Source organism: Plectropomus leopardus, chromosome 14 (genome assembly GCF_026936395.1).
Source record: "Plectropomus leopardus strain MGB_pleo_1.0 chromosome 14, ASM2693639v1, whole genome shotgun sequence".
NCBI classification, from domain to species: Eukaryota; Metazoa; Chordata; class Actinopteri; order Perciformes; family Serranidae; genus Plectropomus; species Plectropomus leopardus.
In genome coordinates this window covers 6179969-6199202 of record NC_142189.1, presented here as the reverse complement: position 1 = coordinate 6199202, position 19234 = coordinate 6179969, and the positions used below count along the sequence as shown (strand labels likewise).

Here is a 19234-nt window from a genome sequence, read left to right as displayed (position 1 = left end):
TTGAGTTTAAGAGGATGTTTGTGCTAAATTTAGGAAATTCCCTCACAGCCTTTTTGCGATGTTGAATTCACAAGAATGAGAGGGACACAAGGTCAAACTGACTTTGACACTTTGACCACCAACATTTAATCAGTTCACCACTGAGTCCAAGTGAATGTTTGAGGAAAAAATAGAAAAAAATCCCTCAAGGAGCTTTTAAAATATTACCTTTAAGAGAATAAGATTGATTTAAGGTCACGCTGAACTTGACCTTTGACCACCAAAATCTAATAAATTCATTGTTGAGTCTTAGTGAATGTTTGTGCCAAATATGAAAATTGGATGAACTGACAACCCCAAAAACATAAAACGGCTATCACTAGCCCAGATGCATAAAAACAGGAATCCCAAAGACTAAATATAGTAAGACAAAAAAAATTCAGTCAAACTTTTTTTTTTTAAATTAAAATTTTCATTTATGGACATAAATGGGTATAAAATATATAATATAGCTGCTCTCAAGATGTTAGGCATTTAAAAATATCTATATATTCTATAAAAATAGATAATCAACCATTAAAAAAATATATATATATGTAATTTATGTAATTGTACAATACGAAATCCTCAAATTCCCTAAAAAAACACAGAAGACGAAACCTCAATGTGCTCAATCACAGCTTTCATCAGCAGTAAGAAAACATGAACTCACGGTCAGAGCTGAAGTCATCTATCAAGATTATTTCTTGAATCAGTGATGGAGGACTTCTCATCAGGACACTGAGAGGAAGAAAACAGAAAAAGACATCAGAAAAGTGCCACTGTTAATGACTAATCAGGCCGTTTGTGTCCGACCACGTTACCTTTTGATGGTGCGAAGGAGAGTGGAGCGAGCCTCATTGTGGAAAGTGATGATGATGCTCGTGGCGGGAAGTTCTGTGTCATAGTTCAGAGACGCACACCTACAGCACGGAGAAAAGAAATCATCACTTTATCACACCGTTACAGCACGTTTACTGTCCGTCTCTTTAAAAACATATTTATGAACACACACACTGGGCAGCTGTGATGAGCGGCGGTGCCCTGCGGTGCAGTCGCCTCAGCATTGTTGCCTTAGTGACATGGAAATATATGGTTGCCAAGCAACAATTGCACAGACTTCTGGCCCCCCGCTTTAATCTGCTACCTGTTGCTGGGAGCTTCAAGACCAGGTCAGAAGACATGAAGACGAATTTATCACACGCCATTGATCTTGTTATTGTGAACCATTTCACTGTTTAACAGCAACAAAATCACAAAATAACTGTTCACCCAGATTCGGTGACTTCTTTTAAATAACTTCTTAAAACACATTTTTATAGACTTCCTTTTATGTGATGTTGTCTTTTAATTCTTTTTATTTTGTCTTTTAATTCATCTTTTATCTTTTATTGTGTCCTTTAACTTTTCTAATTTATCTTTTTACTTTCTCTGCCCTGATCCTGCTCATTATTACTGTCATTATTGTTATTTTTATTAATAAAAGTTATTGTTATTATCATCACTTTTATTATTATTGTAACTGTATTTTTCTAATATGTCCCTGCCTTAACCTTTCTACTTAATTCTGCCCTCACTTTTGTCTGCCCTTCCTCTGCATTATTGCATTACTGAAACTGTTTTAATTTCTTACAGCCTCTTTGCCTCGTTTGTTGAAGAACTTTGTAAACTGTGTTTTTTAAGGTGTTATATAAATAAAGTTATTATTATCATTATTATTAGTGATTAAGGTTACCAAAAATATACACAGAAGTCACTATTATAGTTTGATTCCTCCATTTGCCCCCTGGGCTGTAATTTTTTCAGCCCGTTGAGAAGTCCACATCCAGCTGGAGAGACGGATTCATCAACTCAAGATTCTTGTTTTTTCAAATCAAAGCACGTGTTTACATTATTTTGTCCAGCCCCTGTGTGTGTGACAGATACAGCCTCGAGTGAACCCAGCAGTCAGGACGGTCAGGTCAACTACCTTTAAGCGTACGAAACAGATTTTTCCAAACAACTCCAAATCCATGTGCAGCTCAAGCAAGATTAGTCCTCAATCTACTTGTGCAGATCAAAGGCAGACAGACAGACAGCACCTGGGCTGAGACATTAACCCTGCGCACCTGTAGTGACGGGTGTCTCTGATGGCTCGCTCGCTGCCCAGCCGGTCGCTCTCCTGCAGGTTGAAGGCGTGATCTCTGTACGGGTCGTCCCCTGGTTTCAGTTGCTTCCCCGCCAGGTAGGCCTTCTCATCGAAGCCGCCCAGCAGCTGGCCCTGCTGCTCTGCCCGCGGAGGCTGCGTCACCTGCACGAGCACAAGGTGTGTTTACATGTTTACATCACCCAGAGTCACAGGAAAATGTATTAACCCTCTGAGACCTGAGCAAATTGGCTTGAAATCTTTCAAAAACATAGGTAAAAGGCAAAAAAAAATTAGAATAAGTAAATAAAGAAAAGTAAAACAAAAAAAAGATATAACCTGAGTCGAAAGGATCTTAAAAATAATAATAGTTCTGTAAATATTGTTAAATATATAACAATGATAATTATAATAATAATATCATTTTGGGACATTTTCTACTAATTCTTGGCAAGTTGCATTTTCAGTGGCATTTTCTTTTTTCCTTTGTTTTTAAAAGAAAGCAAACCAACTTGCTCAGATTTCAAAGGTTTAAATAGTTGTGAACATGTCTGAATGCAACACCATACAAGTTATGTCAATCCAGATTTCAAAGGGTCAAAACAGTGCCTAAGTAAGAATAAATTATAAAAAAAAATCTTGTCAAAGAGAGAATAATTGATAATAAATCAAGAATGAGTTAGATTTAAATGTCGTACAAACAAATTCACTCCCTGTCACACATGTGGACACACAGAGGTGCAAACTGCAGCTCGAATTGTGTTTGGTGTCAACACTCCACTCCCTCACTGTCAACAAACTATTCTTCTGCCACATCCATTATTACTGTGAGACGGCTTCGTGCCACATGCAACATCCTCATAAAGAGAAAGCTGTTTTTAAACTGTCTGTCTTTAAAGTTGTGCAGAAAACTGTACAGCAATTCATTTTATAAATGTCACTGTTGGTTTGAGTGAATTTCACAGACCTCCAGGTTAAAAATCTTTCTCTGCACATAAAAGACCAAATAAACCTTTAACAGCAGAAACACAATTATTGTTCAAACAGGATGTTTGATGATTTTTACTTGAAACTGTTTGGCGACAACTGCTGTGCTGCATGTTGACTTAGAAACTGAGACTGAGGCTTATTCTCTGTCTTTTATTAGAAGCGCATCTAATAAATATTTTGATCTTTGATTTATCTCTTGATTTATCACCAGCTAAGATAGCATCACAGCAGCTGATATTTGTTTCCACCTCATGATGCTGTGTGTGTGTCACCATGGAGAAATGTGGTCCTGATGACACCCGTTGGACCAGGAAACACCACAGAAGCTGTTTTGAGTATTTTGCCAGTTGTTTAAATGTCAGTCATTCTGTTTATGGACTGATTTGTTAATGCTATAACATTGCAACTATGCAAGACGCAGCCACTAAACTTTAAAGGTGTTTATTTGGGATGAAAATGAAGGCTGAGTTTGAAGATAAGCACGGTGTAAGCAGGGTGACTGGAGGAAGGAAAGATGTAATTGGCCCCACACACTACACCTCTGGCTCATGAAGCTTTTTAAGTGTGTAACTGAGATCACATCGACAGCTGAGTTTACAGATTTGTGTGGTCTGTGCAACAGCACCGCTGGCCGACGTTGGTCTTAAAATTGTAAGACTGTTGTATTGCTCCTGGAGTGAACGCGTCACAGCATTATCTTTTTACTTACTCATTTGGTCTATAAAAAGTCAGACAATAGTGAAAAAAGCCTGTCAGCTTTTCCAAATGCCCAAGGTGATGTATTCAAATTGCTTGTTTTGTTTGACTAATAACCTAAAACCTAATGATGGAGGACTGTGGTTGAAAGCCTAAAAAAAAAGCTAGCATGTAGATTTTTGTTAAATTATTTATTTTCATCAAATTGATTCAACTGAAACACTTAATTCAAAGGAAAATTATTCTTCAGTTATTTTGATAACTGATTAATCTTTTAAGCCATATAACGAGCATATATTTCAGATATTCTCTGATTCCAGCTTTTCAAACAGAATATTTAGTTGCATTTCATGGTCTTATATCAGTGTAAATTGAATATCTTTTAGCTTTTAGTTGAACAAAAAAAAGCAATGTGAAGACGTTAGCTTCCTCTCTGGGATGTGATGGGCTTTGTCATGATTTTCTGCTACATAATCACCAGAAAAAATGTGGCATTGTACATTTCCATTTCTGCAGACCATGGATATGTCTTACATTTGCATGTTATTATGTAGCAGATATGTTTACATTTGACAGTGCTATTTAATGTGTTAAGTTTAGGCACAAAATCCACTTGGTTATGGTTAAAAAAAAGATCATGTTTTGGCTTAAAATATCCAGTTTTGGGTGCACAATCCCCAAGCAGTGATGTCCTGGTAAAAACAACTGCGTTTCATGGCAGTGTACTCACTGGAAAAGCTGTGATGGGTTACTAATGACTGGTTTTGCTGTTTATTGGTCTGCAGCTTGGCAGGCATCTAACCAAGGTGGCAAAGTCAGCTCATATACTACATTTCACTTTAGAAACACTGATATGATACATATGAAACATGAAAATGTGACATTTTAGTTGCACAATACCAACATTGTCTTTCTGACATTTTATGAACAAAAAACTACAGAATAATCCACAAAAATAACTGTGTGTTGCAGCCAACAAGCTACTGTTTTCACAGTCACAAATGAGCTTTCACGCTCCTCAAAGGAATTAAATTTTTACAGAGGAAACACAAGAAGATATAATATTTTAGAAGCTGGCATGTGCTGAATAACTGAATAACAATTAATTAATTATCATGACTGTTGCAGATTAAACTCCCACTGATCAATTAATTGATTAATGGTAAATGGACTTAGATAGCGATTTTCTGCCTTTTTTGAATAAAGCACTTTCACAACCACACACAAATGCATCGCGGCCTCGCCACTCGTAGCATTTTGGGTTCAGTGTCTTGCTCAGGGACACTTGGACATGTGGTGAGGAAGAACAGGGAATCAAAAACCCAACCTTGAGATTAATGAAAGACTCGCTCTACCTCCTGAGCCTCAGCAGCCCAGATTATCCAATAAACTGTTTCACCTCTACATTCAGCTGATGTCTGAAAAGTCTAGAAGCCATGTACACTACTCCTCCGCTGTGCCGCTGCACTGTAATCCTGCTGCAACACTGCTCATCTGAGAATTAAACCATGTCCCTTTATTGCACTCACGTTTAAGCCAGTCTGAGTAAAAGCATCAGCCAAATGATTAAAATGTAAATGCTACTTTCTTATTCAGGTCACCGTGTCAGTGCTAACGGGGCAAAATGGGACGGGCACTCATCAAAGCAGAATACACAGTCTATAAAATCCTCAGTAATTAATGGGTTCCCCCGCAAGGAGCTTTAACACCACCGAGTGGGAGGTAAAAACAGCAGATGAATACATAAAAGCAGATGAGAGTAGCTGTCATCAAAGAGAAGCAACAGCAAGATGGACAGATGGAAGAATGGATGGCGAAATGAGAAAATGATAATAAAGGGTGAAGCTTTGCTCTGTGCTGCTTTATCAAAGGTCGGTGTAGCTGAAGGATTTATAAAAAGCTCCTGACCAGGTTCAGGTGAGAGTGACCTCATTTTCAGTCTCTCCAGGGGAGCAGCGTGAACGGTTCAAGGATTTACACACAAACATGTCCGCAGTGCACCGCAACAGAGGAAACGCTGTCGATTAATAATGATATCAGTGTGTTATCTGCACAGACTCAAGCTACCAAACTGCTAACATCTAGCAGGTGAACATAGTGGAGCATTTAGCAGCTAAACTGACATATTTTCCTTAATAAATTTGTGGGGTGCGAAACAGAGTTTAAAGAGAATGAATATTGGACTGATATGTATGCAGTGGACAGAAACACAACTCTAAATGAAAGCAAATGTTGCTCTGGGTCTGTTGGTTGCTTAAATAGCCACTGGTGGAAAGTAACTAAGTACATTTCCTCAACATTGTGCATTGTTGCATATTTCTGCACTGGAGCAAGCTGTCGGACATATCCACGCGCTGGAGCGGGCTGTTGGACAAGTCTGCTGGAGTGGGCTTTTGGATATGTCCGCGCGCTGGAGCGGACTGTCGGACATGTAATATCATAATGAAATTAAAGCTGCAAGCAGCGATGAAAGAGCTCTCACACACCCACGTATGTCAGGGTACTAATGGGACACCAAGTAAAGCGGTCGTTCATGACTGTGAAAGTCCGATAATGTACACAGAGAGTTTGGACCCTGGAGTGAGCTATTTCACATGGTGTAGTACTTCCAGTGGCCATTAGGTGGCAGTGGAGGGGACACAGATTCCATGTCATCTTGGTGGGCATAATTCGTAGACCAAGCCATGTAAATCCAATGATAATTGTCCCTCAAGGCTTACTTGCTCCCACCAGTAGGTGACGCTATTACGACTGGTGAATATTGTAATACAGATGTGTTCAGGGCAGGACCCTTATCAAACATATGAAGTTTTAGGCAGATTGGACAATGTACACCGAAGTTACAACAATTTCCTGTTCTATGCCGAGACATCAAAATTGTATGCCGCGCCATGGGAAAACCGTAAAAGTTTTGCGCAAACCTTTGATAACTTTTATTGATGAAGGGGTTAGGATTGGACACACCCATTTTGAAGTCAATCGGATTAATCCTTTAGGACAAGTTCGCAAAAGAAGGAGGCCCCAAATCGCGAAAGTCAGCACAAAATTCACAATGGCCGACTTCATGTCGGGTTTCGGGGGTGGGTGCAAGAGGCTTTTTTGTGCGTCTGGGCATGATACATAAGTGTACGCAAGTTTAATAAATGCTGTGTGGGAAAACTGGTCTAATTAGCACCGCCCTGTAGATAACTGTCATTGTTTCAGCCCTGCACATTCCTGTAGAGAAAAGAAAAAAAAATCCAGTTCTGCCGGTCTTTCACACTCTACGTTTTACTAAAACTGGTCAGGTGTTTGCGAAAATGTTGACACAAGGACCACAAGCAGCAGATGTCAACACATTTCTACAGCTGGTGTAGAAAGGAGGTAAAAAGACAAAATAAAACAAGATACTCCAGTGGTTTATGTTGTTCTTGACATATTTTATTGTATTGTTTTGCCATTCTATGATATTCTTAATGTATATTACAGTATGATAGGCCTATTTTATTTGTAGCATAATATTTTTTATATTTCTAAAGCTCTACATACTAGTTTTAAACATTTTAATATAGCACAATGCATTTTTTACACTCTTTAGCATTTTAAATATATTTTATATTGTTGATATTTACATAGATTTTAGCATAATAACATTTTATTTTTATAATTTACATACCTACTTTAATACTTTTTATTTCTGCTTTCTTATAACATAGTGACTTTAATGGATCACAATTCCCTCTGGGGATCAATAAAGTGTTTCTGATTCTGATTTCACTTGATGTCCACCTGTCACCTGCCGTGTTACTCTGAAGGTGCAATGTAAACAAAGTTTCCTATTTACTTACTTACACCCTGTGATAAACCAGTTTAGTCGCAGCTGTTTATTCAAACACTCTGTATTATACATATAAATGTTATTATAGCAACATAAAATTATATTATGTTTACTGAATTCACTGAACTTAATTAAGTTGTATTAAAGAAAATTTAAATTGTATAAATAAAGTTGCATCAATTATACTTTTATCTGCCTCATCCAGTCTGCACATGCATTTTTGGCACGACTGTAATGTCTTTCTGACATCATTATATACTGAGTTTCTGTCTACAATTGAACCAGAAGAGAAAGGCCTTGTGTTGACACTGTTGTATAATTCCCAATATTTTCGACACACTTCTCTGCCGCCCATCAAATGATGTTTGACCTCACTGCTTACCTCAAGAGCATCTCCACTTAACTCCAATTAACAAATACAATTTTCCATCCACTCTGCATGATTAGGCTACTAATTAGATGTCTAATTACATTACGTCTTCTGCATACGAGAAATGGTTAATTACAATGCCTAATTACCAAAAACACAACTCATTTCATAAGCAATTTACTGCCGGCACAAGTCATCTGTGTACAAGTTAAACAAGTGTGGAGAAAATTAAAAGATGAGACGCAGCTCCAATAAATCCAATACAGAAGGATTCAGAGCAGATTTTCTCTCCTATAAAACTCACATTAGAAGCATCGAAAAAAACACAAACATTGAATTAGGACTGATTCCTTTTAGAGCAAAGATACACATTTCTGCAGGACACTACAAGCGCATTTATCATTTCTACTCATTTAAGCAGTTTTATCTTTTCTGACAGGAACAAAGAGCACTAAGACTGAGAGGCGACCCTGAATTGACCATGAACTGGAAGAGGAGGAAATGTTTCATGGTTGCATTTTTAGCACAAGTGATGAGTTACTCTTATTTAATTTCAGAATTAAACAAGTTTTTTCTTCCACCGTAACCTAAATCTCACTAGAGCCACTGCAGCCATATGACATATCAGAGAGGTTTTGCCACTATTCATAGCTAAGACCTCTTTCCAAAATTGTGTGTTTCATATCCCTCGGTAATCCGCAAGTATCATCATGACTAAATATTAAAGGCTACAGAAAAAAATGGTACTCAGAGGATAATAAGACAAAAATAACAGAAGGCACTCCGAGGCTCGGCCCACTGAATTAAATATGAAGCTCGTCTGGAAGATGAACACGTCTGCTGGCTACTTCAAGCCGAATTAAAAGACAAATCACATACAAGTCAAAGCCGCCTGAGAGATGAGGCCCTGCTGACGACGGGGTCCTACACAACACACACTATCATGTAGAGGTGGTAGAGGTGTGGTGGGTTTACGTCCTTTACGTGATCTTTTTACTGCCTTATATATCCATAGTTAGTTTACACGTTCACAAGCAAGTTTTACGCATTTTTTCTTTAGCTAACAGGGATTCATATAGTGCAAACCATAAATAAGCTCTATTTGTATGTTATTGTAACCTCTTTAACCCTTGATGCTGTTCAGTTAGATTTTGTTTAAACCTGCAAAAATTTTATTTTAATTGTATTGAAGCTCCCAGAGTTTCCAAACAAACTGAATATGTCTCAAGTTGGTGAAAATGTGTATAAAAGAAGCAGAAAATGTGGAATATTCTCATTTGGAGTCTTGGTTTTAAGCATTTCACTCGTTTTAAGCATTACTATATGGTTAAATTTGAAGGCTTTCACAGTCTTCTTTTATTCCACTAAACTTTGAGATAATTACCGAACAGTATTTACAACTAGTGTAAACATAGCTCCCTCTTGACACACAGTAATGCATTAATTATGAATACCACGTAATAGTAAAACACTCTAAGCCAAAAAAAATCAAAGAAGCAAAGAAAAGCTTAGTTATTAGTAGTTTTTACCATATGTTGTAATTCTTTGTAATCTTGATGTAAATATTTAGCTTTTTTTTGTTTTGTTTTTTACCATCAATATTGTATATTACTTCGATATCTTCTCTTGGGACAGGCATTGGAAACTAGCTTTCACTGTAATCTATATATATGATTATGTATTTACTACAGCTTGTTTGAAACCGACTGAAGTTGTACTTTGTTAATTCCCATTGTCCCTATCAAATAAATTAAATAAATAAGACTAAATAATCCTTCAACCATTGTTTCTGTTTTCCAAACTAATTAAAATAAAGATATTTTCAACATTTCTGCATTAAATTATTAAAAACAGACTTGAATCAAAGCTTACATGACAAAAAAGGACAATTTGTTAGGGTACCAGAAAGTTAAGCTCTGGTGGAGGTTAATACATTGAGGGTTTGTATGTATTTCTGTGATGGAAAATATGTCTAATCCTTGTTCAGACACGATTGTTAACGGCACATTTAACCTAATTCTCTTGTGACGTGTTTATATGGTCACATGTCGAATCATAGTCTCCGGGTCAGTCAGGAAAAAATGGTCTGAGCAATAAAACCAGCCCGATGATGATGATGATGATGATGATGATGATGATGATGATGAAACTACTTCATATCAAACAACAGATAAAAACTTAACGTTGTTAGCAGTTTTCATTTCCTGGAAAAAACCCGCAGGAGGATTATGACAAACTGACTGGCTGATTAGCTGGATGCGGGTCTGTGGTCAGATGTTTACAACATGTCCACTGCTGCATGTCGAGAGCCATGACAGCAGATGTGCGGGTCAGAGAGACAGCTGATTACTGCATTCACACACTGGCGCTGTGCAGAAGAGGCAGGAGAGTGGTGCTGCGAAATTAGACCACTCAACGCAGGAAATGAGGGGAAAAAAGTGGAGCCAGTGCAAACAGATTTCACAGATGATGTCATTAGTGAATCAAATGCTGCTAATGAACGGGCTTAAAGGGGAAGAAAGAGGGAGGAAAGCAGAGGACAAACGGTAATAAATGAAAAAAGAAAGAGAGAAGAGAGGGAGGGACAAAGCAAAAAAAAACATATAGAAGTCAATGACAAGAAAGAAAGAAAGAAAGAAAGAAAAGGAAATAATGAAGAAGGGACAAAGTGGAGAAAGTGATAAAGACATAAAGGAGGGTAGAAAAAATGAAAAGACAGAATGATGCAAGAAAAAAGAAATGAGGAAACAGAGAAGGGTGGAGAGAAAGAAAAAAGAGAGAAAAGGGAAAAATAATAGAATTAGAGAGACGGACACTACGTCTTTATTGTACAACAACGACAATAAAGACAAAGAGAAAGGAGGGAGATGTAAGGGAAAGGAAGAAAGACAGACAGACAGAAGGAAAGAGACAGACAGACAGACAGACAGACAGACAGACAAAGACAGACAAAGACAGAAAGACAGACAAACAGACAGACAGACAGAGACGGACAGACAGACAGACAGACAGACAAAGACAGACACAAAGACACACAGGCAGACAGACAGACAAAGACAGACAAAGACAGAAAGACAGACAGACAGACAGACAAAGACAGACAGACAGACAGACAAAGACAGACAGACAGACAGACAGACAGACCCCCTTGTTGAAGTCCCTCTGTCTAGTCTTTGTGTGCCAGCCTGAAAGATGAAAAGACAAGAAAAGACAGGGAAGAAGGAGAAGAAAGAATGAATGGAGGCAGGAAAGACAAAAAGGAAAATGAATGAAGGCGGACGGGGAAAAATAAATCAAAAACATGAGAACAGAGAGAGAAGGAAGAGAAGGGAACGAGAGAGGGACAGAGTGACAGAGTGACATATGAAAAAGAAATAAGGAGGACATATTTAGAGACATAAAAGAGAAAAAAGATAAAAGTAAAGAAGAAAAAAGGTGCTGAGGGAAAAGAAAGAATAAAGGAAGAGAGACAGGACAGACAGATGAAGGAAAAGAAAGAAACAAATAAAGGAGGATGGGCAGAATAAAAAGGAAAGACAACTGGGAAACGAGAGGAAGGACAGAGGGGTAACGGGACATATTAGGGGAAAATAGAAGATGGACAGAGTGATGAAAGACGAGCGGGACAGACCAGCCAGTCGCCAGACGAAAATGTCGTTTGTTCCCTCAAACCTCAAATATTTCACTTTGCATGTTTCATAAACATCATATAAACGTTACGGTGATGCAGGACGAGAGACGCCTGCCGAGCTGCATCACGATGTTCAAATCCAACAAACAGCTAAACTGGCTGTTTTTCAGCGAGTCATTTCTGTGCAAACACGGGCGACCCGTCACTTTCTTCCCAGCAGGGACAGTGACACCAAGAGCGCTTGTTTGTGGCGAGACACCACTGCATTTCCAGCTGCTATTGTGTCCCCGAAATCGAGTACTTTCAGCCAAAACGTGATCTTTTCCTAACCATGAAGTCTTTGTCTTGCCAGAACCTAACCACAAACAGCGTTTAAACATTAAGGTTCAAGGTAACTATCATACCAACATTAACAATTTTAAGTGTAAAATATGTGATTAAGTGTTTCTTACAATGTTTGTGCCAAATTTTAAGAAATTCCCTCAAGGCGTTCTTGACATACTGTGTTTACGAGAATGGGACAGACGCATCGGTACACATGGGCGGACAAACTGAAAACATAATGCCTCCAGCCGTGACTGTCGCTGGAGGCAAAGGCACACAGATAAAGAAGGAGGGAAGGATCTAAGAAAGAAGCAAATGAGGGAAGGAAGAAGGAAAGGAATGGAGGAGAAGGAATAGGAAAGGACAGAATGACAAAAGTAAGAAACAGACAAAGGACAGGATGATGGACAAAAAGACAGTAGACGCATTTCCATTACAGATTTGCGCAAAAATTAAGCGATTTTTTTTTAAAATGTAGATAAAACACAATTGCGACATGACTGCGTTTCCGTTGCGTGATGTTGTGTGACTTCTCCTCTCGTAATACTATTCCAGTAACCATGACGATGGACGTTCAAAACATTAGCAGGTTTATTTCTATTGCAGCCGTCACATTAGCAGTTGTTATTTCCAATCGAAGGCGACGTAGGCGTGCTATACGAGCGATAATGGAAAGGCAAGCCTCTTATACGTGGGAGTGTCCACGTATATGTGATTTCTGGGAGCTGATAGTCGACGATATCACAGAGAAATTGTGGATTCAAAACTTCCGGATAATCCGCTCAACTTTTGAAGAGTTACGCAACAACAAACTCTTGTAGCGCCTGCTGCATCATGAGGGCGCCAGTTCATATCAACAAACACAAAACCACAGCGTCATGTGACTTGACAAAAAGTGTTTCCATTGTAGTTTTGTGAAATATGGCTTTTTCGAATCGCCTGAAATACCACCTCATGCAGGCATAAAAACTTTTTGCAATAAATGGGAGAAGTTGACGTGTTTCCATCAGGCGTATTTCATATTTGTAATTTCAATTTGCACAATTTGAGAGTTAATGGAAACCTGCCAAAGAAATAAAGAAAGGACAGAAAGACAGAAAGACAGAAAGAAAGACCCCTGGTTGAAGCCCTTCTCTCTGGTCGCTGTGTGCCAGCCTCCTCCTGTTGAACTGTTGGACTCTGTAGTGCAGAGCTGGCAGCCGGAGCGCTGCAGGTCAGGTTACCAGAACAAACTACAGCGAGGAAATCTCAGTTTGGCGACGAAGGTGAACGACCCCGCTGAGCAAATCAAAGATTACAAAAGAAAAAACGCTCTACGTGGAAACACTCAGATCCAAAGCATACAGTTCAAAGAACGATCTGATTAGATGTCTTGTTTGCGGTTCGCCAGCACAGATGATGCATCTCTCTTTTATACGACAATCAAACGCACAACGATTACCCAAAGCGCTTCCATATTTGTTTGCATGCATCTTCAGGTCTTCACCATACTCCTGGCCGGCGTTCAAACAACGATGCAGACCACAGTTCCCTCTTTTTTATGCACGAGGTAACTGCTTAAGTAGGCCTGCGAGCTTAAACGCCACAACAGCTCCACCGTTTGGCATTTGCCCTTGAATTATTAAATCCTGCGAACAGCGTTTTAATGAATCTGCTGCTGCTGGAGCGAAGCATCCTGACATGTTGGCACACATCCTCGGCCAGCTGGGACAGTTTTATTGGTCTTGTGAAAGAGACTCCAGTGTGCTGTATTTACACAACAGTCACTGTCTCTGAAAACTACAGTTAGATATTTAATTGAATTGTCTGTCAGCTTTGTTATGGAGTGAAATCACGAAAAGCAGCTGCAAAACAGCTATTCAGGGAAGAATTTATTTATGTTTTTGCCCCCAAAAATGAAATATTCTCACAGAATTCTAACTGGAGTCACTTTTACATTAAATGAAACTCTCTGTCTTGCAGTTTTGTTAGTTATTAGGCTGAAAATGAGAATGTAATGAAATTAAACATTATTAGGGCTAATTCTGGACCATTGTCTCCCAACCTGTGGGTCCTGACCCTTACTAGGGTCTGCCAAAGGTGCACGGGGGACATGATGTTTTTTTTTCAAGTACATAATAAAGACAGATAATTGTACAAAAAGGATGTAAAAATATCAGGAAAACTCATCTATGATGTAAAACAGGAAATAATCTGCTCAAAATGAATAAAAAGTGCTCGTTTTACACAAACTTCCGGCAGTTATTGCATTTAGTACTTGGGCTAATCAATCAGTTGTTCTCTACTGTTATTGTTGAGCATTCAACATAATATAAAATATAAAAGGAACAGGGGTCCCGAAAGGAAAAAGGTTGGGAACCACTGTTGCAACAATTCTTTGAATAACTGCAAAATTGCCAAACATATGCTGGTGGGAACTTGCTCTATATGACAATAAACATATCATATATTTTAGATTTGTATCAGTGGTCGAATAAAACAAGCTATTGCCTTTAGCTGTGGGACTTTATAACAGCCAATTTTACGTTTTCTGACATTTTATAGACAAAACGATTAATCCAGGATGGAAATAGTCCTCAGCTGCCACAGGTGTAGATTTCAGGGGCGCACAGGGGACACGTCCTCTGAAGAACATGTGCATTTGATAAGATACTGAACCCCAAATTGCTCCTGGTGGCTGTTCCATCAGTGTGAGTGTGTGTAAATGTATAAAAACTGAGTAGTAGGTCGAATGTGACTCGTAGTGTGAAAGAGCTTTGAGTGGTCAAAATATCTCGAAAAACACAACAAGTGCAGATCCGTATAGCATATATTCTTCCAACTAAGAGCATGAAAGTAGCAGAAGACTTTTGTTTTGACTAAATTTAGGCATTTACACCGTGAATAATGGCTGAAGGGGTTCACATTCGTGCCTAAAAATTCTCCAAAATGCAGGAAATTTAGTGCTTGATGCTCAAAATTTCTTGCCAGAGGACCCCCAAACCTTGTTCAATATGTGTTTTCTGCATTAAAAGCATAAAGAAGCAGACGTTTTTTAGACAAATTTAGAGCAATTAGTGCCATAAGTGCAAAAAAGGTAAAACTAAAATTCCCAACAAAATTTAAGCCCCCCAAATTTCCCATTTCACGTGTCCCCTATGTACAAAACCCACGCTGCTGCATCCCTAGGGTCCAACTAAATATTATTTATTTACGTTATTTTTTTTTCCTGTAAATGCAGTCAGAATAGCATTTAGCTCCAAAAAGTGTGAAAAATGCCAAACTCAAGTTTTCAAAGCACAAGTACAACTCGTACAAACTTAAACTTCAGTTTACAACTGTTTAAAACAGCAGAAAAGCAGCATGTTCTTACATTAAAGAAGCTGGAGCCACAAAAAAAACCATTTTTTCTTGATAAATGACTGAACTCACTGTTTATCAATTGTCTGTCTTGACAAATAAACCATCCTGCAGCACCACAGTCTTCCTCACTTTGGTTAAAATGACTAAAAGCACAAGCTACAGGTCTTGTATCTCTTTCCACTTAATGCATCAGAAAACCCTGCAGCCAAGTAGACCAGAACTCCTAATCTGAGCTGGCATAGACCCAGCTCCAGTCCCAGCAAACACTGTTCAGACTGTGTCTATAGGCTATGTGTTGCAACCTGGAGAGGTTACTGCAAGCAGACCACCACACCTACAGTATCATTTAGCAGAGGTTGTGTTCACTCCTCCGCCCTGGTAGCAGGCAACAACAGGCGGATACAGACCTGACCTGACAGAAACAGGCCTTTAATGACACACTGGAGGGCAGACTGAGCAAGGATGTCTGCTCTTGTGCCCTGTCCGAGCTGAAACCTGCGGTTTCTTTGCACCAATGCAAGAAAGGTCTCAGCATAATGTGGTTTACGAGGTGTTTGCGCACGACGCACAGGATTTATGGAAAGCCTCTTACGTGTGCTTGAGGTACTCGCAGGCTCGAGGAAGGCACGGAAAGGCAGGAAAACACAAGCAGCCTGTAGAATAATGGTATACGGCTGCACAGGAGGTGAGAGATGATGCGTTACAGCCGTCAAAGCAACATATTCCCGCTGTGACACCCAGCTGTGCATCACCACCTCCAACACCACCACCATCCCCATCACCCCCGGACCCACTCACACACACACACACACACACACACACACACACACACACACACACACACATACACATACACACACATGCACATCAACATGCAGCACACACTCTCCTGCAGCTCGGCGCCTCCAGCGACCGCTCTCCTTTCTCTCTTTATCCCCGCAAGCCGCGCTCACTCACTATCAGCGGGATGGTCCTGTCGTCCCGGTGGATCTCCAGCCGCCCGGGGACCAGCTTCTGCCCATGGCCCCTGCCGCGGGTCTGCGACGCCGACGACGACGGCGACGACTGGGGCTTGTTGTCCTGCCACAGGTAATAAAACGTCCCCAGGATCCACGCAACGGTCAGAATCGCGATGGCGTTGGCCCGTATCCTGCGCATGGTGAGCCCATAAGGAGGGCTCCGGAGGCGAGCCCGGCTGGTTCAGGTCCGTCCGTCCCCGGCAGAAGGTGCAGCCTCCCCCGCCGGTGTGATGCGTTGAGTCGCAGCAGCGCAGACAGACAGCCTCTATCTCTCCGCGAACAGCCTCTTCTGCCGGAGCGCTGCTGCCTCTCTGCTGGGATTTGCGCACTGACACAGCCACGGTCCTAGCGCCGAGTCATATCATCCCCCTACACACACACACACACACACACACACACACACACACACACACACACACACACTCACACACACACAAATTATCCATCCACACACTACAGTGAGGAGAGGATGTCCAATCTGCATCCAGCAGCTTGTTTCAGCTCTCATTGGTGCAGATCAGCAGGGAAATTAGGAGAGATGCATTTCTCCACTTCTTTTATCATTTCAGCCTCTGATCAGTGGTGGAAGAAGTATTTAATAATTTACTCAAGTAAAAGTACTGTTACCACACTATGAAAATACTCAGTTACAAGTAAAAGTACTGCATTAAAAATGTTATGCAAGAAGAAGTATAAGGAACACGTACTTAAAGTATTAAAAGTACCAGTGTAGAAAATTATTTTTGAAAGATAGAAAGAAAACAGCAGCCCCCCAAACTCAAAATTATGATAAAAAAGAAAAAAATCACTAAATAAGTCTAAATTATAAAAGATAAAATAAAATTGAAAATTCAAAAAAATAGTGAAAAATTTCAATAAATTATTTAAAAAAATCAAAAACATGTAAAGAAGACCCCCCTCAGTTTATCAAAATAGTTGATTAATAGTCAATAGTGATTAATTCTCTGTGAATTGACTGATTGATTAATCAACTAACTGTTGCAGCTGTACTTGAATAAACTGTTTGGTAATTTAGTTTCTAACAAAACATTATATTTCATAACACTTATAAAACTTGCACATTTTATATGCAAAAATGTGTTAAAGTTAAAGTATAAAATGACATGGAAATAAAATACTCAAGTAAAGTACAACTACCTCAAATTTGTATGTAAAGCCATTTAATTTATAACAAAACAACAGTTTTTAAAAAATGACTTTTAAAAAATCAGCCACTGCATCTCTTTCAGGAACAGTGTCCCTGTTTTCCTGGACAATCCCCTGACCTCTTTAATCGGGACCATTTCCTCTGTAAAAAGACGTATCAGTATCAACTAAAAATAAAAACTAGATGAGTTAAACTAAAACAACCTGTATGCCAGATACCACTGAATGAGAAAATATGTTAATTTTGGTGAACTGACCCTTTTATTCCTTCTATACTGCTCCCCCTGCAGCCAGAATCAAAATGAAGTCTGCAACTTATTTCTCCTCCCTGTATAAGAAGACTCATTATTCTGCCTATGCATTTTAAATTATACATTTAAATTAAGAGCCTGCAGCTCACAACCAGCATATTAAGCAGCTGAATTGATCATGAAGAGAAAAAAGAAGCCATTGCAGCCTTTGAACGGCAGCGTCATGAATATTCAAGTCCTCCTGAGTTAATTCTGGTTTTGCACAGATGACCTCTGCAACTATGACTTATTCAGCGTACGAATAAATCGGAGGCGTTAAAAAAAATGTCAGAATACATTAGACTGAGAAGACTTCTCTCTTAAATCCATAACGGGCCTTTTAATGGCTGCACGGACCAGCAAAGAAATCAGAGCAGAGCAGCAACACCTCCGAGGCATAACAGAGCTGAGGAGGCTGAAATATTTTCATCTCAATCTGGTAAAAGAAATAAAAAAACAGCCCTCAGTATGAGCTCATCTAACCCCACCTAACAGCTATAACACTGTGTGTGTGTGTGTGTGTGTGTGTGTGTGTGAGGCGTCCACACAGCTGGGCCCACAACCACCACAACATCAGGAATCAGGAATGCCAAGTTTTCCTTCAGCAGAAACGTAAAGAAACCTGATCCAGAGTCAGCAGGGAAGAGGCAACACTGAGTACAATAAAATCAATACACGAAGAGGGAGGATCAATCTGCAGCTGTACGCCGTTATGTCATTCATCTGTGATTCATTCATGTTTTTGTGATGAAACAAACTTAAATGGTTTATGGGTAAATTTTCATTTAAATCACCCCATGAGCTTCTATTTCTCCTACATTAAGTGTTTTTTTTTAGTTATTTTACCTTACATTTAAATAATTTTTTCTCCATTAAGTTTTTTTCTTCCACATTTAGTTTTTTCTCCTGCATTTAATTCTTTCCACAACGTTTATTTTTCTCATGCATTTAGCGATTATCTCCTACCTTTAGATTTTTATCGCCTACATTTATTTTTTTCTCTCCTAAATTTAATAGCTCTCCTACATCTAGTTTTTTCCTACATTTTTATAGGCTTTTTTTCCTCACACATATAGATTTTTTCGCCTACATTTAGTTTCCCCCCATATTTCACTTTCTCCTTTCCTATTTTGTAAAATGAATAAATAAAAAGGAAGAAAAACTGAAAAACAGAGAAAAGCAAGAAGTCTGATGCTATATTTAATGCAGTAAGCTGTATTTTGTAATGTAAAGTAATTCAAATGGGACTTTGGATGAGGAATATGGAGCAATTTGGGACATGAAAATGCAGAACATAATGTGAAAACTGACATTGTAAAGGTTAACAGGATAAAACATTTCCTCAGTTAAATAGCTGTGATATGGTCACAACTCATAAAAAACCTGACATGTACTGTTTGTGTTTTAGGTTGCTAAAAAATCCTTTCATATCAAATTTTAGGGCT

The 19234-nt window shown here is 39.1% G+C and overlaps 1 protein-coding gene across 1 annotated transcript in view; it reads right to left on the bottom strand.

The window, feature by feature from the left end:
• The window catches only part of galnt16 (UDP-N-acetyl-alpha-D-galactosamine:polypeptide N-acetylgalactosaminyltransferase 16), a 51946-nt gene extending 35282 nt beyond the window's left edge, over positions 1 to 16664 (bottom strand). The window contains exons 1-4 of the mRNA XM_042501228.2: positions 16271 to 16664; positions 2127 to 2308; positions 843 to 941; positions 692 to 759 (exon numbers count right to left, since the gene is read on the bottom strand). Of these exons, the coding sequence (XP_042357162.1) occupies positions 692 to 759; positions 843 to 941; positions 2127 to 2308; positions 16271 to 16471 (550 nt within the window). The 5' untranslated portion in view covers positions 16472 to 16664. The remainder of the gene's footprint in view (positions 1 to 691; positions 760 to 842; positions 942 to 2126; positions 2309 to 16270) is intronic.
• Positions 16665 to 19234: the final 2570 nt, after the last annotated feature.